This window comes from Pteropus alecto, unplaced genomic scaffold (genome assembly GCF_000325575.1).
Source record: "Pteropus alecto unplaced genomic scaffold, ASM32557v1 scaffold65, whole genome shotgun sequence".
In the NCBI taxonomy this organism is placed as follows: Eukaryota; Metazoa; Chordata; class Mammalia; order Chiroptera; family Pteropodidae; genus Pteropus; species Pteropus alecto.
This window is the reverse complement of record NW_006439191.1, coordinates 5,454,210-5,476,483: the sequence shown is the minus strand read 5'-3', so window position 1 is coordinate 5,476,483 and position 22,274 is coordinate 5,454,210. Positions and strand designations below refer to the sequence as shown.

At 34.6% G+C, this 22,274-nt stretch overlaps 1 protein-coding gene across 1 annotated transcript in view; it reads left to right on the top strand.

Annotated features, from left to right (window-relative positions):
• Positions 1–22,274, top strand: part of USH2A (usherin) — a 564,162-nt gene that overhangs the window by 54,149 nt on the left and 487,739 nt on the right. Inside the window, exons 4-8 of the mRNA XM_025049837.1 lie at positions 5,220–5,283; positions 7,136–7,430; positions 8,298–8,482; positions 8,946–9,167; positions 10,211–10,304. Of these exons, the coding sequence (XP_024905605.1) occupies positions 5,220–5,283; positions 7,136–7,430; positions 8,298–8,482; positions 8,946–9,167; positions 10,211–10,304 (860 nt within the window). The remainder of the gene's footprint in view (positions 1–5,219; positions 5,284–7,135; positions 7,431–8,297; positions 8,483–8,945; positions 9,168–10,210; positions 10,305–22,274) is intronic.

Here is a 22,274-nt window from a genome sequence, read left to right as displayed (position 1 = left end):
ATTTTTTTTTTTTTTGCATCTATGGAGATGATCTTTTGTCCTTTATTCTATCAACATTGTGCATTATTTGATTTTCACATGTTGCACTTACCTTGTGTCAATGGGATAAATCCAGTTGCTTGTGGTGTGTAATCCTTTTTTTATGATATTGGATTCAATTTATTAGTATTCTGTTGAAGATTTTTGCATCTGTATTTTTAAGACATTACAACTGACCTTGATCTGTATCTTTTATTGTGATATATTTATTGGTTGTGGAATCTGGGTAAGAAGACATCATAGAATGAATTGGGAAGTGTTTCTTCCGCTTCGATTTTTTTGGAAGAGCTTTGTGAAGGATCAATGCTGTGTTTTCTTCAAATGTTTAGATGAATTCGCTGGTGAAGACATTTGGTCCTGGATTTCTTTTTTTGTGGAAAAAAAAATTTTATTAGTACTTTAACCTCTTATTATAGCTCTACTCAGATTGTCTAATTCTTCTTAAGGATGTTTCAGGAGTTTGTGTCTTTCTAGGAATTTTTCCATATTATTCAGGCTATTTAATTGTGAGCATACAGTTGCTCATAGGATTCCCTTATGGCCTTTTCGTGTCTGTAAGGTTAATTGTAATGTCTCTTCTTTGATTCCTGATTTTAGTAATTTGAGTCTTCACTTTTCTTGGTCAGTCTAGCTAAAAGTTTGTCACATTTACTCAAAGTTTTCCCATTTGGCTAATTTTAGTGTGCCACCAGTTGTAATGTGGGATGTACTGCTTCTTCCCAGGCATTACCTATCTATTTTCTGTATTGACACACTGAGGTCTTTCTGGTATGAATTACATCAATTTCCTTGATCGATTTATATAATTTAAACCTTTCATTGTCATACAAATATTTTTTCAAAGAATCTCTATAAAATGTTTATTCCAGTGAATATCTGTTGTTAAAAAATGAACAACTAGCAAAAGAATGAATAATATTTACCCTTATTACTGTATTCTTGAAATACTTTCCATATTGTGTCTCCAGATCAGAATTATTCTCTTGTTTGGAATAGGTGATTCACATTAACTATAATTTGTTCTAGAACTTTTTCTAATTTTTTTGGAAATTTCTTCGAACATGAATTCTGTAGTATGTGCAGACTCCAAAATTCAAAACTAAAATGGTTTTAAAGGTGATAAAACCCAGCCCCTTTATTATATAGATGATAAAATAGATTTCATTATCCCTCTACAGCAGAGCTTTCCCTTTAACTATTATTAAAATATAGGAAGTTAATTCTAATTTATCGGCATTAAAACGTACACCTCTACTTCTACACGCTGGCCTTCCATCAACTGCGACTTGGTTGCCTGCTACAGCTGAACTGGAATTACTGAATATTTCACCCCTAGATACATCTGTGGTCCATCCTGTGTCCACTGCTGATACCACATTCTCAGAGGCCTCTCATGAACATACCGTCATATTAAAACCCAGCCATGCTCTCCACACTGCTTTTTCCCATTTTCATAGCATTTATCACGTTCTACTATACTATATAAATTACTCATTTACTATGTTCATCTAGCTGCTTGAATGCAGGCTCCATAAAAGTAAGTAGGTATTTTTTGTTTGTTTAGGTTTTATTGTACCTGTTTTATAAATGCGTATATCTCTGAAACCTATGAAAGTGCCTAGCACAAAATAAGCTCCCATAAATATTGGTTGAACAAATGAATGCATGAAAGAATGAAGCCACCCTGACAATTTAAAAACCATGGTTCAGGCTTTGACAAATCACATAGTTCATCATTTTTTGCTGTATTCATTTATATAACGTCTTTTAAAATCACAAGTGATTATCTTTTGTTACAGTCTATATTTTCTGGGTGCTTTGAGATTAAACATTCCCTAGAGATTGTACATAAGACATTTGAGACAACTTTTTATACTGAGAAAAAAAATTGGATAACATAGAATAAATGTTATAAATTTTATATTTTCTCTTTGATAATTCATTATGTTAACAGACATAGGGAACAATGACTATATTAGTCGCCTGGGCCTCCATAATAAAGTTCTACAAACTAGGTAGCTTATAACAGAAATTTATTGTCACAGTTCAGGAAATCAAGGTGTCAGTAGGGTCATGCCCTCTTTGAAACCTGTAGGAGAGAATCCTTCTTTGCCTCTGATTAACTTCTTTTGGTGGCCATCAGTCCTTGGTTTCCTTGGGTTGTAGCCGCATCACTCTAATCTCTGCTTCTGTTGTCACATGACCTTCTCAGTGTGTGACTGTGCCCTCATGTGGAGTTTTTCTCTTTTAATAAGGACACTGGTTGTATTTGTTAGTGCCCACCCTAACGATATCACTTTAACTTGATTACTTCTGCAAAGACTGTTTACAAATTAGGTCACATTCGTAGGTCCTAAGGGATAAGACGTCAATGTATGTGTCTGTGGGGGACACAATTCAACCCATAATAATGACTTTTTAATTCAGAAGGTATTTCTCGATGGCAAAGTATGCTTTGAGTATGGTGAGAACTTCCTGTTGCTCCATTAGTCAGTGTTGCCAAAAGCAGTATCAGTGTTGCTCAGCTTTTGTGTCCCCAGCTGGCACTAATGTGAATACTATGATTGTTCCAAATATCTTGCTTTCTTATTTCTACGTACTCTACTTTCACTTATTCAGATGGCCAGTACCTTGATTCCTCTTTTCTCCTGGTCAATCACCTCTTATCTGGTTTCATTTTCTTGTCCAATTAAGTACTGTGGTATATCATGTCTACTTCCCTATTACTGGAGTCTTAACTTTATTTTCCCCTTGTTTTATGCAGCTTGCCTGGGAACTCTCAGTCTTGGATACCTCCAGTTATTTAATGTCGCTCTTGGGTTGTCAGCTTGTTTGAGGAAATCACTTAGCTTAACTCTTGTTCCAATGCTAGGTGGCGATCTCTGATTTCAGGTGGCCCTCGAACTACTTCTTGAAGATCCTTGTAATTTATTCCTGGTCAGTCTCCTTACTCATCTTCTATAGCAGCCCTAGATCTTCATTACAGGTACAAACACCTCTCCTCCCGTTTCCTACCTTTCCCACCTTTTTCTTCATAATTATTTTTTTTTAACAATTTACCATGTGCCAGGAATGTGGCTATGAGTTAGAGATAGAACAGCAAATAAGACCAATTACTGCTTTGTCTTGCTAAGTAAAAACAGAGGTAAAATGATGTGCAAATCCTTAGGACTGAGAGAACTTGGTAGTTGTGGGGTGTTAGAAATTCAGTCTGCAGAGCTGGAGCAGAGGGATGGAGGATGCCAGGAGGAGGGCTGGGTGTGGGCGGGGATAGATGAAGAAATAAACAGGAAGCAGACCCAGCTTCTTTCATTCTGGGCAGACAACATTCCTTCTTACCTCAGGAAGGAGTCACACCTTGAAGAGTGATGTTTCCCCGGTTTGTCTTCCCTACTCTTTAAAATTTACATAAGTGAATTCTTAGTGTATTTTCCCTGGTTTGTCTTCCCTATTACCCAAACGAAAGCACACGGCGCCTTAACTGTATTCACACCTGTTCTTCTCAGCTTTCCTCCTATCTCCAAGAAAGGCGTACCCTTCCTTTCATCACGCCCTGTTTGTTTAGCTTTACATATTGGATCCAGGTGGATTTACCAAATTGCCAGCTCATAGAATGAGCAATGCATCATGTTTTCTTATTTCTTTTAACTAATTATAAATTTTAAAGCTATTTGTGTTGGAAAGCTAAAGAATTCTACAAAGTTTTAATAGAGCATTTTTGTTTTGTCTTCATAATACCAGTTTAAGTAATAATTAGTCCATACTTGTCTAAGGTGCCTGTTTCTGGGAAGATGGGGTAGATGACTCTGTTTACAGGCAAGTCAGCACAGGAGACTGCGTAGAACACTTTCCTCCCACAGGCTCAGGTGGTGAGGACATGGAAGATTGAGACCGGGGTGGAAAGGGAGCACCCGCTGATGTATTTATGCAGCCATTGGAAACGTTTACACTCGAAAAGAAATATTCATATGTAAAATAGTTTATTTTTCTTCTACATACCCTTTAACATAAATATAAAAATATATAAATGTGTATGCATACCTGTACACATACATATATCTTTTTTATGCCCCAAAGTCTCACCCTTCTCTGCTAATTCATCTCCTGCTTCTGAGAGCAATATCAGACTATTGGGTGTGCTGATTTTACTCTGCATCTTGTATTCATCAGACACATCTTCACTCCGTTCCAGGTTCTTCCAAGGCACCACCAAGGAGCTGCAGCAAAGATAGGTGAAACACTCTTTAATATTAAGACAAAAAAAAATCCAAACATTTCAGCAAATGGTCATTTGGTGAATTGGTCACTGCTCTACACTTATTGTCGTTAGATATTACACCACATCTCGGAGCGTCTCCAGGATCCAAACTGTAGAATTTTGCCATTTTTCATCAAATTTTTCTCACTATTAACATTAAACATGGAGGTGGTAGGTTGTTTTCTTCCCACTCTATTGGACTTGCCTGTTACTAAGTCTTAAATATTTGCTAAATGGATTAATAAAATAATGTGTGGTTTAAGGTTGAGATCTACCTGTACTTTGAAAGGACACCTCATTTAATACAGACTAGGCTTTGACCTGGCTTGGCTTAGGAAGATTCTTATATGGTGTTGGAATTTGGAGACTGAACTAGGATGCCGTTTATAAATGTGAATAACTTAGACTCATGAGTAGGCGGGTTTACTTTATCCTCATTTATTAGAGATTTTCTAGACTGGAGAGCACCCAAACTGACGCTCTGGAGCTTGGAGGTCGAAGAGGTAGGGTGAAAGAGTGGGAAGTCTTCCTCTTGGCCGTGAGTGCAAATGCTCTGAACATTGCAGTTGGAAGCAGATGACAATCAAATTTCAGGCTGATGAGATGCTAGGTTTCTAGATTTATAAAGTAGAGAGAAGTTTGATTTGGTGAGGACTTCCGGAGAGATCAAAAGTTGGGTCATTAGGTAGAGTGGTCAAAGTATTCACTTCAAGTCCTGCAACGTTCGTGGAGATAATTATGATTGTTGTTATTCAGATGGAATTAGCAAACTATCTATATATTGATCTGTAAGAATTTAAAAAGGCTGTGATATATAAATGATTAAAAAGTTCATAGCTTCAAAGGAATTTCACTTGAATATTTGTCAGCTATTTTTTGGTAAACAGACTTCTCATATGATGTACATATATGCATTCTGCAGGTCTAGAGCAGTTTGTTGGAAGAATGCAAGATTTTCGATTATACCAAGTGGCGCTTACAAACAGGTAAGCAGGTGTGGTATTGTAAAGCTCAAAAAGCAGAAGAATAAATGCTGCATCTACTTAAATAAGAGTATTATGAAGATTATAGCATTTTTCACCTTTACAGCATTTGGCTAACATCACCTAATTAATGTTTACAGTGTTTGCTTTGGCTTAGTCTGTGGTTGTTATTCACTAGAGCTACTCTAGCAGGTAACTCCTCATCATGTGAAACTGATCAAATTCTTTACAAAAAATTTCTTCTAAAAAAAGTAAATGTTCTATAAGAAGTAGTTTTTGATACTTAAACTTCTATATCTCACCTTTTAAAATTACTTTGTTGAATTTGTAGAACAACAAAAATGATTATTTTGTTATATAGGAAAGTCTCAAGAGACTGGTCTATTATGAATAACTTCAAGTGTTGTTATATATTTTTCTATTTCCAGTGAGCAAATAATTATTTAGACTTGGACTAGCTGTAGTAAAAGAGTTCATCTTGAGAATAGGTGGGGACTCTATCTTGGGGGTTCTCGAAGGCATGTAGATTCCCTATTTGTTCAAAAAAAGTTCCAGTGGCATTCAGCTTAAAACATCCTCCCAAGTGCCTTTTCTATTTTGTGATTTGATGATATAAGAACATATTGTTGTATGGATGAATTGATCTTATTTACTTCTATTAAAGATTTAAAAATGTTCATATTTTTCAAGGGAGTTAGATGAGTATGGTGAATTTACAAATGGCAGCACGAGTTCGTGTAAATTTGAGAAGCATTGCTCTTGAGGTGCCGCCATGGTCAGTGGGGTATTCATTAGTAATTTTTACTAGTCTATGTAACAAGAGGTACCTGAATAAAGGGTACTATGACACTGGAAAACATATTTCGGGAGACTTACCGCTATCAGCCTCAATACCTTTTAAATCACTTTTGTCTAAACATTCTGAAGAGCAGTGTTACAGTAATTTTGGGGAGAATAAAAGTTTTCACTGAATAGTCACTTCTGATCTCATAACAGAATCTGTTATCAATTGGAAAAAAATTAGATTTAAAGAAGGTGTGACTTTGTGTTTTAGTACATGGAAAATCTTCCTGACTTAGCCGTTGATCCACTGGAGTCTGAGAGGACTCTGATGTCCCTAGTTAGACCTGACTACTGGCCTTGGCCGACCTGAAATGTCTGGAAAGGTGTTAGCTGGAAGCATGCCCAGAAACAGAATGACTAATTTTAATCTAGAACAGGTATAACGCCCTTAATGGAAAAATTAAATAATATCTGCCTGGAATTGGCATTCTTCTTTGACGGTTGGCAGCTGCCATGTGATCTGAAGCCATTGAGGCATTTTAGGGTGCCAGAATCTGTACTGATGAGTCACAGGAAACCATTGACAAATGGTCTTGGCCTCACTCCCTTCACCTAAATCAGCAGCAGATAGGTATAATTTTATTTTCTTACTCCCCATGGGTGAACTGAAGACTTTGTCCATAACTCTCTCTGCTTTCAATATATTACTGTTCATTCTCCGTAGGAAGTCAGTTTAACAATCTAAGTGAACGTTACCTTTCTTCAAATAGGCACAGTAAAATATTATATTAGTTAAATATTTTGATAAGCAGACAAGGGTTTGTATGTGCTTCATGATGTAAAATGTCAATAGTGAAGAATTTTCTGTTTTTTTATAAAATTAGTATGTTTCATTTTATGAGAACAAGTATGTTTACTTGGCCAGAAATGAGTTTTTGTTTAAAAGTTATGAAAGCTAAATGGGTACTAATGAAAACATTACAATATATAGTGATACTCATCTGTAGTAACTCTTAGAAGTTCTGTTGGCGTCGAACTGTTTGTCCTCACTGTCTGCCCTTGACCTCCACAGGGAGATTATGGACATCTTTTCTGGAGAGCTGCCCAAGCTGCATATCCAGTCACATTGCCGCTGTCCTGGCAGCCACCCTCGGGTCCACCCTTTGGACCAGCGGTACTGCATTCCCAGTGATGCGGAAGACACGACCAGTGACAGGGTGTCACGGCTGAATCCTGAGGCCCATCCTCTTTCTTTCATCAATGACAATGATATTAGTACTTCGTGGGTTTCACGTGTGTTCCCAAGCATTGCCCAACTTAATGAAGGCGTGACTATTACAGTAGATTTGGAGAATGGACAGTATCAGGTAATTTGAAATGATGGAGTGTCTATTACTTTCCTGTGGCTACTGCATAAATTTAAGGGCTTAAAACAACAGAAATGTATTTTCTGACGGCTCCGAAGATCAGAAGTGGGGATCACGGTTGGCGGGGTCTCGCCTCGTCCAGCTTGGGCCATTCCTTGGCTTTGCAGTAGCACTCCAACTTCTGCCTCCATCTTCCCACGGCCTTCATGCTTGTTTCTGTCTATTCTCGCTCCTCTTTTTCTTGTGAAGACTGCCCTACATCCGCCACGATCTCATCCGGAGATCCTTTAATTTAATTACGTCTACAAAGATCCTGTTTCCAAATAAAGTCACGTTCACAGGTACCAGGAATTAGAACTTGACCATCCAGTCGGGCCCATAATTCAACCTACTACAAGGTCAAAATTGAACCAGGCAACTGAACATTATAATGTATGAATTAAAAATATCTAAAAGAAGACATGTAGGGCCTAATTTTTTAGAGATTTGTATCAAAATCATGAAATAGTGAAACATTTTTTTTAATATTAAGTACCGCAAATTAATAAAAACAGGTGCTTATTTTAAATAACTATGGAACGTACATAATTATTTGATGGAAGTAATGGTTTTTTCTGATGTCTTTATATCAAACTTAATTTCCACTTTATAAAATCCCTAGAAGAAGGACAGAAATGCAATGATAGAACATGTTACTTTTACTATAGGGTTATGAAATTTCTGGACGTCTAGTAAAGCTCTGGTAGTTGTCATTTTGAGGAAGTAAGCCATCAGATTTGAATCGAACAATTCCATAGTTTGATTGATTTAGACTGATGGAGCCAAACTTAAAACTTCAGTAACAATAATTAACTTATTTATTTTTAGGTGTTTTATATTATCATTCAGTTCTTTAGTCCACAACCTACAGCGGTAAGGATTCAGAGGAAGAAGGAGACTGGCCTAGACTGGGAAGATTGGCAGTATTTTGCTAAAAATTGCAGTACTTTTGGAATGAAAAACAATGGAGATTTGGAAAATTCTGATTCTGTCAACTGTCTTCAGCTTTCCAAGTATGAATAGTTTTTGAAACAATTTCTTTTGAAGGCATTTGAGTTACTTTTACTAGATAGATGGGTTAGTAATAACCTACAAGTAAACTAATTCACCATGCTGGTAGAGACTCCTCAATCACCATCTTGAAGCAGATTCTTCTAGGATTTCTCCCCAAAATGAGGTTTAAATTGTTTAAAATTCTCATAAGACTTTTGAGTATCTGTTGCTTATAGTCTCACTTGTTCTTTATAATCTGATTTTCAGATTGTTTAGCAAGTTATCTATATTAATAGAATTTTTATGTCATCCAGGAAATGCTTTAGTATATATTTTCTGTGATGCTATATCGTTTGCATATGAAATGTATGGACTACATTTCTCCAGAGTGAAGAATTTAAGCTGTTATTAATATGGTATTATAATTTGTTTTGTGAAAAATATGATTAGTTTTTCATGATTTAAAATTTCTTTCATCAACAGTTTTACTCCATATTCTCAAGGCAATGTCACATTTAGTGTCCTAACACCTGGGCCAAATCATCGTCCTGGATACAATGATTTCTACAATACCCAGTCTCTTCAAGAGTTTGTAAAAGCCACACAAATAAGATTTCATTTCCATGGACAGTACTATACAACCGAGACTCCTGTCAGCCTCAGACACAGATATTACGCGGTCAATGAAATTACCATAACTGGGAGGTAAGGTTTCTGTTGCAGTATGCTTTTCACTGTGAAGTTTGTTTTCAAGATTTTTGCCATACTTATTTAGAGCAAGCTAGATTACAAATTTCAGGTATTAAGATGGCTTCCTACTCTGAGATTTTGGGGAGATTTGTATCTGAGTTTTTTCTCTCTATAATATCATATTGTGATAGAATCAATTTGCAAAGGCTGTTGGGTTTAAAAGTGATGATACTGTGGATCTGATTTAGAAATAATTTACCCCACAGTTTGGTTGGTCCTGGAATGTAATGTTTGAGTATTCTTGAAATCAAAGAGAAGGAGCTGGATTTGGAATTACAGCTGTAGTACCAGCTCATGTATAAGTACTGGGCTTGGTCTCTCTGATTTCACAATTCACAGTTTTATGAGTATTTGTTTTCCTTGAAAGGAATAGCCTAATATGCCTTAATTCATAAATATCTGACCATAATTGAAAACATGGCTCACAGTATTTAAGTAAAGAGATAGCTAAAGAGTTACCAGGCAGCACGCTCTCCGGTATGGAAACGGCACACATGCAGACCATGTTTAGAACTGGCTGTGTGAGAAGAATAACACACCCTGTAAAGAAAGCGCATCTTTAAAACCTGACTACCGATCGGTAAGTATTATTGATTAAGTATCAGCATAATGAAAAAATACTATTGTTCACCATCTAACTTTGGAAAAAAAATTGAAATTTGTTAACTTCCTTCTGCAGTTGATTCTCAACTTGATATCCTTAACTGTGTCTTGAATAGTTTTAGGAAGTGCTTTTTTTCTGGAGAATGTGCCACATGGTTTCTGTAGGTATAAACGACCCATTTAGGCTTGGAAATTACCTTCCCAGTCAGTCAGTGTGGTTTGGCTATCGATGATACTCCTTCCGATACTTTAGGAGTAAAGACAAAATGATCTGCGTTGATTAAGCCACTCACCCTCCTTGCTGAGTTCACAAAGTGGATGTGTTCCGAGGTTCTTAGACATAGTCGCAGTGGAGCTGATGTTTCTTAGGTGCTGTCTGATGCTCCTGTTCGCAGATGTCAGTGCCACGGTCACGCCCGTCACTGCGACACGAAGAGCCAGCCCTACAGGTGCCTCTGTTCTCAGGAGAGCTTCACCGAGGGACCACACGTGAGTGCTCGGTTTCATGCATGGAAACCTCAAAAACGGGGGTGGGGAGAAATGGTGGTTATCAATTCTTTAAACTTAATTTTGGCCGATCTTCTGGGAATGGATAAAAATAAATCGGTATGACCCTAAAATGCCAATTATTTCAGAAAAAAAATTGCATAGAGAGAAAAAGCTGTCAATAATGTTGAAAATTTCATTTTTAGAAATAAAGTCAGAACTAACCTCTAAAATTAAACTCAGTTTTTTTCCTCTTTATCAGAATTATCAATAGTTTATATAAAACAAGAAAAACTAGAATTTTAAGGTGTCTGGAAAGGCGGCCCTAAAAAATGGGGGCTGTATGACTCCTATATCCAAAGTTATTTATGCAAAGATTTCTATATAAGAAAATGTCTTTAGATACAGAGAGAGCTTCATGTATTTGCATCGATCAGGTTTAATTCAATACCAATATCAGTAATTTTAATTAATTTGAAAATTTATGGCAAAAATGACCTAGGAGCTACGTTACTTTAGTTTGTCATGATGGTCAGAGGACATTTTATAGTTGAGGTAGAAATTTACAGCTTTAGGAAAAAGAAAAAAATGGGGAAAAAATGTTGATAGACATAACCAGCATCCACATCACTATCAGCTATTATGAAAGAGGGTGCAGCACCAGTAACAACCCTACCAGTATTAAAAGTAGTGAGGAGTCTTCAGTAAATGGCTTGAGGCAATTGGCTGCCAATTTAAATTTAGAGCCCTACCTCGTGGCATGCACAGAAATCTAGGTGGCTTAAAGATTTAAATGTAAAAATAGCTGTAAACTTATTAAAGTTTGGAACATAGCTCTAAATCTAAAGCAGGAGGCCTTTATAAGCAAAACATGAAATACAAAGAAACATAATGGGAGCCATGAAGGAAGTTATTGACGTGTTACATACATCCTTAAAATAATGTGTAGTTTAAGGACTAACAGAACTACAGTGTAATAAGTGATGGGCTGATAGGAAATATTTTCATATTAGCAGGTAAAGAGTTAAGATCACTCTAAAAGAAATGAAACACTGCTTCTCTCCTACTCACAGCACTTATGACACCAAGTGTGTAGGTTTTTCTACACCAAGCATTTCTCCAGCTCTTTTTGGACACCAACTAGGTGTCTTACAATTTAACTCCATTGTGACACTAGCTAGAGTTAGCACAGACACCATGTGTTAAAAAAGCTCAGTTCCACAAGACAGCCCAGGCTTCAGATGCCGATTGCAGAAGAGGGTCCTTAACTGACTTAGCTACATACTGGAGGTTTCTACACTCTCCTCCTTTGATTCTATAATCTGCTAGACCAGATTACCCTTTATTACTAAAGGATGCAACTCAAGAATGGCTGGATGGAAGGGACACACAGGGCAATGTATGAAGAGGACAGAGCATCTGTGCTCTCTTCAAGCTCACCATTCTCCCAGCACTTTGATGTGTTTGGCAGTCTGCAAGCTTAGATCCTCTTTGGCTAGAGTTTTTATGAATGCTTTATAATGTAGGCGTGATTGATTAAATCATTGGCCATTGGTGACTGAACTCAACCTCCATTGTCCTCCCTGGAAATCCAGGGGTAGAGCTGACAGTTCCAACCTCTAATGACATGGTCAGTTCCTCCTGGCAACTGGCCACATACTTATGGGGATTTCCAAAATCACCTCATTAACAAATCAGGTGAGGTTGGAAGGGGATTGTTATGAGTTATAAAAGATGTTGCTTTTATGTTTATTGCTCTGGAGCTATTTCAGGGACAGAATCGAAATATAACAAAAGATTCCCCTACCACTCTTATCACTTAGGAAATTACAAGAGATTTAGGAGCTGTGTACCAGAGACCAAATATATATTTCTTATGTCACAATCTCTCATACACAATGGACACTTAAAAATAATTGAAATACAACAACCTAAGGACAAGGAGAAGATACAGGAACAAGCAATTTATAAAGGAAGAACTGATAATTTTCAGTTAACACATGAAAGGTTATCCAACCTTAGTTTTAACCAGGAAAGTGCAAATTGTAAAATAATGTTTTGAACCTATCAAATTAACAAAGTTTAAAGGTTTAGATCGATAACATTTAGGATATATGAGAATATGAACTTTTATACATCACTGATGGGACTGCAAATTGGTACAATAGTTTTGGAGGATAATTGATCTATACCTATTAAAATTAAAGTTGCAAATACAGTGAGCTACATTAGATATTCTAAAAAGCAGTTCTTTAATGATAAGAATGGTTATATCTTTTGTTACATAAACATGTGTATTTTGTTAACATATCTTGGTTTTTAAAATAGTAGCACCGTCTCAGACTCCTGTGACTGGTGAACATTATGCTGATAGCAAAACCAGACACAGACACTACAAATATATATGTATATATATGTATGTATGTATATACGTATATGTATATATATGTGAACATCCTTGATGAACATAGATGCAAAAATTAACAAACCAAATTTAGCAATGCATATAAAAAGTAACATACCATATTCAAGTAGGATTTATTCCTTGGATACAAGTTTGGTTCAATATCTACAAATCAATGTTATACATCACATAAAGTGAAGAATCATCTCAATAGATGCAGAAAAAGCATTTGACAAATTCTACCACATTTTGATAAAAACTACAAATCGCTTACATACCTCAACATTATAGAGGCCATATATGACAAATTCATAGCTAAGATCATATGCAACTGAAAGACTAAGAACTTTTTCTTTAAGATCAGGAATATGAAAAGAATGTCTGTTTTCACCATTTTTATTCAACATAGCACTGGAAGTCATAGTCACAGAATCAGACAAGAAATAAAAGGCATCCAAATTGGAAATGAAGAAATAAAAGCTATTATAGGATACTATATAAAGAACCCTAAAGATTTCACCAAAAACTATTAGAATAAATGAATTCAGTAAAGTAGGATACAAAATTAATATTCAGAAACTGGTTGCATTTTTATATACCCATAACAAACCATCAGAAAGAAAAATTAAGAAAACAATCCTATTTACTATTGAATTTCAAATAATACCTAGGAATAAATTTAGCTAAGAAGATAAAAGACTTGTACATAGAACACTATAAGGCATTAAAGAAAGAAATTGAAGAAGATACAAATAAATGGAAGCATATACTGTGCTTATGGATAGGAAGAATTTACATAGTTCAAATGTCCATACTACCCAAAGCAATCTACAAATTCCATGCAATTCCTATCAAAATACCAATGACATTTTTCACAGAACTAGAACAAATAATCCTAAAATTTTTATGGAACTCCAAAAGTCATTGAATATCCAAAGCAATCTTGAGAAAGAAGAACAAAGTTGGTGGTATCACACTACCTGATTTCAAATTATACTACAAGGCTACAGTAATCAAAAGAGCATGGTACTTTTATAAAAACACATATATCAATGGGACAGAATAGAGAGCCCAGAAATAAACCCACACCTATGTGGCCAATTAATTTTTGGCAAAAGAGGCAAGAATATACAATGAGGTAAATACAGTCTATTCAATAAATGCTGTTGGGAAAATTGGACCACTTTCTTACACTGTATACAAGAATAAACCCTACATGGATTAAAGACTTCAATGTAAGACCCAAAACCATTAAACCCCTAGAAGAAAACATAGGCAGTAGACTTGTTTACATCACTCTTAGAAATGTCTTTTTGGATATGTGTCCACAGGAAAGAGAAAAAGAAAATAAACAAATGAGACTACAGCAAATTCAAAAGGTTTTGCACAGAGAAAAACAATCAACTAAACAAAAAGACAACCTACAGAATGGGAAAAGATATACATCAATGATACAAGGGGTTGATATCCAAAATCTACAAATCACTCATACAATGTAACAACCACCAAAAAATCTGATTACAAATAGGGCAGAGGACATAAATAGACATTTCTCCAAAGAGGGCATATAGATGGCCAATAGACAAATGAAAAGATGCCCAACATCACTAATTATCAAGGAAATGCGAATTTACACCACAGTGAGGTATTACCTCATTCCTGTCAGAATGGCTATCATCAATAAATCAAGAAAAAAGTGTTGGTGAGGATGTGGAGAAAAGGGAAACTTTGTGCACTGTTGGTGAGATTGCAGATTGACGCAGCCACTATGGGAAACAGTATAGAGGTTTCTCAAAGAATTAAAAATAGAACTACTATATGACCTAGCAATTCCACTTCTGGTTATTCATTCAAAAAAGTCTAAAACACTTATCTGAAGATATATGCACCCCTATGGTCATTGCAGCATTATTTTAAAAAGTCAAGATATGGAAGAAACCTAATTTGGACATAAAAAAAAGAATGAAATATTGCCATTTAGAACATGGATGGACCTAGAGGGCATTATGCTAAGTGAAATAAGTCATAGAAAGACAAATATGATATGGCTTCACTTCTATGTGGAATCTAAAAAAGAAAAATGAACAAACAAAATGGAAACAAACACACAGAGCACAAATTCATGGTTGCCAGATGGGAAGGGATTTGGGAGGATGGGTGAAAAGGGAAGGGATGAAGAAGTACAAATTGCCAGTTAAAGTCAAAGGCTGTAAAGTACAGGATAGGGAATATAGTAAATAATGTAATCACTATGTTTGGGGTCAATGAGAAGCAGACTTAACGAGGTGATCACTTTGTAAGCTATGTAAATGTCTAAATGCTATGTTGTATACCTGAAACTAATATATTGTATGTTAACTGTAATTGAAAGAAAAATGAAGCCAGCTAATACCTTTATAGGATGTGTTGTTTTCTGAGCTTCTCTTTTTATTTTGACTAGTTCCCACCTTCTCAACTTCCATCCCTCACCTCTCTACCTCTTGGTGCCCCATCCCATTTTTTTCCTTTTCTCTCTTAACTGCTCACATTTCAGTGATTAATATTTTATGATTCTTGGATGATTTCATACTTCTCCTTAAAAATAGAGCCATTAAATGAATTAAAGCTCATGATTGGTTTTAGAAGTCAAGATTTTCAGACTTGGCCTCAGGTGGTGACTGTTTGATTATGAACTAGTGAAATAATTATCATGCAAGTGGAGAATACATTTTAATGCTTCTTATTTAGATATTAAGTGCCTTTTGAAAATAAAAGTTGGCTTTTATTTTCCTGTTTGACATATTTTGATAATTTATGAATTTAGCCATAAATATAAAAGCATCAAATATCTTTCATTTTAGCAAAATTTGGCAAATGCAGCTGAAGGGAAAAAGTCAATAGACTGTTAAGTTGAATGATTTCTCAGTCCTGTATTTCCAACAATGTGTCGAAAATGATAAATGATTTTATAAAGCATTCATAAGTATGGCATTCTCCTTTTGTTATCATTCAAAGTATTTTAATGCATAAGAGACTTAATATATCTGAAAAAGTTGTCTTACAATCATTTAAAAAATATACTATTCAGGTGCTTTCATATTGTTCCACTTTTTAAAATAATAAGTTTTAATATAAGCCATTTATTTCATATTGGAACCAATGTTCTTTTTAAAGATCTGGACATAAGCCGAAGAGAATGTCTTCAATTCCACAGTATTATGCTAACCATTAATAATATTACTCAATAAACAGGGCTTCTGTGAATTATATTACAGCCATTTGGCAAACAGACGGAAACGTAAGCCTTGAGAATATGCCAGTTCTTGGCCATTGTCAGGCCTATGAGAAAGTGTTTTTAGCAGAAGTGAAATGAATGAAGTGGAAAGGAAGCCGCAGACTGGTGAATTCAGAAGTAAATTCGTATACGCAGCCGTTCTAGGGCATTTTCTGTACGAAGCATTTTTTAGTTGTTTGTAAAGCTGATGTCACAACAAACTGGTAGTCCGCAGGTGGGGGCAAAGTTTAAATAGATTTTTATTTAATTTTTTTTTTTTTTTTTAATTTTTGGCTCCTCTTAATCAGAAAATATTCTAACACATGTCCATGTTCCCCCATAGCAACAAGTGGCTAACTCCAGGTAACACTCGCCCCAGTGAGAGCAGATCACTGTTTGGTTTGGTACCATATTCACTGCTATCCATAGCCTTATATCTGGGTGACCTCACTTATGCTAATTATCTAGCTTTCAGAGACATGTGAGCTTGTGAACCTTAAAAAGCAAAACTTAGACTGAATTGAAATGTGCACTAGTACTAGAATACATAGTTGATTATTCTGGTAATAGCAAGACCAACTCTCTTTCATAGCTCCATTGGTAAATTCTATTTTTTTTTCAACATTCATAAAATTAAAAAAGACAACTAACATAAAAACAACTCAAGAAAATCTATTACCAAAGACTTCTGATTCTGCCATGAACTTTAAGCCACACTAAGAGTTCAAGTATTGACATAATGTAGCTTTAACTATTGCATTACATTTTGTGATACCTAAAACTCTGGGAAGGCTCAGTGAGTCTCCTCAGAGCTACTAAGCTAGGAACTCAGTGGTATCATATTGCAATTTAAGGCCTTGATTTTAATGGATGATGTATGCCATAGATAATAACAGTATATTTCATTAATAGAGAATAATATTAAGTCTTTGTGATATTTCTTTCCCAGAAATGGCTGAAGCAGTGAATAACTAATTTATTGGTTTCATTTTAGGATTAATTTAGGACAAAACAAATCCTAAAAGACTGGATACTGTTTAGTAACTTTCAAGCACAGTTGACTGTTTCAAAGCAGAATTCAGGATTACATGGCATTGAACTTGCCTGAATCATTTGATAAGAAACATATGCTCTTTTTAAAAGATTAAACAGTTTTAGATAACAGATAATCACTTACTTGTACATGCATTTTAAAATTTAACTTTTATTTTGAGATAATTATAAATTTATATCCATTTGTAAGACATAAAAAAGCTATTTCTTGTACCCTTTGCCTAATTTGACCCATGGTAACATCTTGTAAACTAGTGTTTGTTTTCTTTTTTTGTTTAAATCAACTTTCCTGAAGTATGAGTTGCATACAATGAAATGTACCTATTTAAAATGTATAGCTTGATGAGTTTTGACAAATGTATACGCTGGTGTAATCACCATCCAAATTAAGATATAGAAATTTTTTCTTTCTCCACATTCTTTTGTACTCCTTTGCAGTCAGTGCTTCTCCCCCAACTCTTAATCCCAGGAACCACAAATTTGCTTTCTATCACTACAGATAGTTTGGCCTGTTCTAAAATTTCATATCATGGAGTATTCTTTCGGTACATGGGCTTCTAAATCCCACTCTCTTCTTTCCTTGCTCTTTTCTAGATCATTTCCTAACTACTTCTAGTAGCTTTATTGCAATGAAATACCTCTTTATAGTACCTCAATGAAGGCCACCTGCTCAAAAAGTATGTGTTAAGTTCATAGATATAGCATTCAACCTAGGAATTGGAATCTTGGGTGTGTAAATTACATGTCAAATAACATGACTGCATAGCTACAATATACTTATAACTTCTTTTAGCTCATACTTTATCTGTTCTAAGAGTTCAAGTGCTGATAGAATCTAGCTTTACAAAAAGCGTTATCACTTGGAACTTGCATCTTAAAGATTTTTCATTTTCTTTAATAGCTACGTTCACCTTTCAGAGGCTTGAGGCCAAGAGTGATGCAATGATCAGTACCTCCGCCAAGCCCTGGCACTTTGTTGGCTACTTAGCTATTCTTTCATCATTTTGTGACATCATTACCTGCAAGAGTGGCCAAGCATTCACAGAGCAATTTATTAGTAACCATGAATACTTCTCTTGTTCTTTGGCTCAGATTTGTGACCCTTTTATAACATTTATCATGGCTTTTATGAATTAACTACAATCAAGCTATCAGTATGCATTTTTGTTAGTATTATAAATAGCAAAGCCAACTTAAAGCATTTTATATAATAAGCCTTCCTACCATTCAATAATTTGAATGGTGGAACATCACCCTCTCCAATGCTTATTATGTAAATGAATATTTCCTGTTAGTTTTAAATGTGCATTCCTTAAGCGTATTAAAGTCTAAAAGTATGAGTCATCATGACTAACTTGTGTCATATTTTTATTACACATCAAGCTTTACTAATGTTTTCTCTTTGCTCACAGATTTTACTCTATTTCATTTTATTATAATTTTTGTAATACTAATACATTCATTTTTATTAACTAGCATTCAGGCAGTTCATATTATAGATTCTGTATTAGATGTACATTTAGTGAGTCAAGGTCAAGAATTTCATTTAATCTCTGACACATGGTGATGTTATTAATCTTTGAAAAACACTTGCACTAGTGATTTCTCTGAGATAGGTATGTGCATAAATACATTTAAAATATAGGTTAAAAACATGATAAAGAGGTTAAGAGCATAGGGATATATTGATACAGCTTTATAGAATAATAGAGATAATTAAAATATAAAAATAATGAAAGATGATATGTAAAGGGAATAATGGTAAAGAATTTTCTAAAGTTGAGAAATGCCATGATTCTTCAGAATCCTAAGCTAAGAAAAGTAAGTACATATGTAGGTAAGATATAACAAATCTAATTTTATATTCTAAAAATCACCAGAGAGAAAAAGACAAATAGTTTAGATATGAATTTGTCAGAAATTTTGACATTAGATTTCTTAAGTCACAGTGGAAAACAGTGGAATAGTATCTTTGAAGTGCAGAGAGAAAGTAACCAACAAATCTAGAATATTGTATTTGTAGCTAGACTACCAATTAAAACAAGGGAGGGGAAAATATATTTTCTAACAAAAATTTGTCAACTTTAACACCAGTAGATTCTCACTAAAAAAATTCAAGGCTATAGTTCATAAAAAATATAATAATCCCAGTAAAAAAAGGCCTGATATGTGAGAAAGAGTTGTGAGCAAGTAAACCAGCAAATATATAAGCTGTATTAAAGAGATATATACAACTCCAGCTACCTTTGTCACATCTAAGGAATGTGTGTGTGGTGAGCAAAGATGGAAATTCTAAAAAGAATCAGAAAGAAATACTAGAGATCAAAAACAGTAACAGAAATGAAGAATGTCTTTGGTGGATTTATTAGTAGCCTTTGACGTGGATGAATAAAGAATCTGTGAGCTTGAGGATATGTCAGTAGAAACCTCCAAAACTGAAAAGTAAAGAGGAAAAATAGACTGAAAAAGGGGAAGAGAATATCCAGGAATTAATGGACAATTACAAAAGACATACCAGATGCATAATGGGATACCAGAAAGAGAAGAAAGAAAATATTTAAAGCGAAAATGAGAATTTTTCGAATTAATGTCAAATACCAAAACACGAATCCATAAAGCATAGAGAACACTAAGCAGAACAAATTCCAAACATCTATACCCAGTCATATCATATTAAACCTGCAGAAAATCAACGATAAAGGAAAAAATCTTAGAAAAAAACTCCTAACCTATAGATGAACAAAGATAAGAATTACTTCAATATTCTAAGAAACCATACAAGCAAGAAGAATGGAATTAAATATTTCAAGTTGAGAGGAAAAAAAACTCACCAATCTAGAATTCTATATTCTGAAAAATTATCCTCCAAAAGTGAAGGAAAATGACAAAACTGAGGAAGTTTGTTGCCAGTAGACTTGCTTGCAATAAATGTTAAAAGTAGTTCTTCAGAGAGAAAGAAAATTATATAGGTCAAAAACTTGGATCTACCTAAAGAAAGGACATGCATTAGAGAAGGAATAAGTGGAAATAAAATAAAAACATCTATTTTCTTATTCTTAATTGAGCTCACAGTTAAAAATTTGCTTGAAATAATTATAGCAACAATATACTTGCTTATACCTTATGTATTAATGACAACAGTGATACAAGTGACAGGAGGAATGAACTAGGAATACTCTAAGGTACTTTTACTACCCATGAAGTGGTATAGTATTTGAAAGTGAACTTAGTTTATCAATTATTGTAAATTAGATTTAAATGTATATAAGAAACTCTAGAGCAACTACTTTTTTTAAAAGGTAAAAAAAGGACTATAATTGATATGCAAAGAAGAGGGAATGGAGTCACATCAAGTATTAAATTAAAACAAAAGGCAAAAAAAGAATGGAAGAAAAAAACAGAATCAAAGAATGAGGACAATGGATAATAAACAATAATAAATATGGTAAATATGGTAAAAATGGATAATAATAAATTTTGTATTTTCCAAATATATTAACAACCACTTTAGACATCAGTTATCTAAACATCAATTAAAAGACAAAGATTGTGTGAGCGGACCAGAAAATAAGAAACAACTGTATGCCATCTACAAGAAACCTACTTTAAATATAAAGACACATATAGATTAAAAGTAAATGAATAGAGAAAGATATACCATGTTAACACTAAAAGAAGCCTGGAGCGAACACTGAAATATTGACTTCAGACAAAGCAGATATAAGAACAAGAAAAATTATCAATAATAAAATGGGTCATTGCATAATGATAATGGGGCCAGTTCTCCAGGGAGACATAATGATCCTTAGTGTGTATGTGCCAAAGAAAAAGATCAAAATATACGAGGCAAAAACTGATAGAACTGGAAGGAGAAATAGACAAATCCACTGTCATTGTAGGAGACTTTGACATCCCTTCCATCAGACATGTAAGGATCGGGCAGGCAGAAAATCTGTAAGGGCATATTTGAATTCAACAATACTGTGAATCAACCGAGTATAACTGAACACCTATAGGCTACTTTATCCAACAATAAAATACATATACGTTCTTCTCAAGCTCATGCAGAACATTCAGAAGAGAAATCACATTCTAAGCCATAAAACACACCTTGACATTTAAATACAGACATCAAATAATGTCTCCTCTCAGACACAGTGGAATTAAACTAGAAATCAATAACAGAAATATAGCTGGAAAAATACAAAAGTATATGAAGATTAAACAACATATTTTTTTAAAAAAATACATAGGTCAAAGAAGAATTCTCAATAGAAATTAAAAAATATTTTGAATGACACGGAAATAAAAATAGAAACTTTGGGGACGCAGTGAAAGCATTTCTTAGAGGGAAATTAATGGCATTGAATTCTTAGATTAGAAAAGAATCAATAATCTAGACGTCTTCTTTAGGAAACTAGAAAACAAGAACAAATTATATTCAAGCGCAGAAGAAAGGAAATAATTCAGGCAGGTATCAATGAATCTGAAATTAGGAAATCAATAGAGAAAATCAACAAAACCAAAATCTGATATTTTTGAAAAGAACAATAAAAGTCAATATGTCTCTAGCTAGGCTAAGAAAACAAAGAGAGAAGTCAAAAATTATTTAGATATTATAGAAGGAACATCACTACAAATTCCATGGACATTAAATGGATGATGAAGGAAAACACTGAAACATCTATGCCCACACTTGGATAACGTAGATGAAATGGACTAATTCCTAGAAAGACACAATCTTCCAAACTCACAAGAAAAAATACATAATCTGAATAGGTCTCTATCTAGTAAATAAGTCAATAATTAATAACCTTTTAAAATAGAAAGCATGAGACACAAATTTACTCAGTTGTAAATTCTACCAAACAATTAAGGAGAAACTTATACCAATTCTCTAAAATCTCTTCCAGAGGATAAAAATAGAGGGAATACTTCCTAACTCAGTCTATGAGGCCAGCATTACAAGAAAACTACAGGTCAATCTTTCTCATAAACACAGATGCAGAAATCTTCAACCAAATACTAGCAAATCAAACAATGTATAAAAAAATTAGGTCCAGGTAAGTGGCAGCAGAGGAAGATGCTGAACTTGCCCCCTCCCATGAGCAAAATCAAACATACACATATGTAGAGGATGATTATATCTGAGAGACAACCGAGGGCTCAGTGGACAGCTTCTGAACAACCAAGAGTCTGAATGGAGAGCTGGGATATCTGGGGAGTGTTGGGGAGCTCTGGGGTCTCCTTAGACCATTAGTGC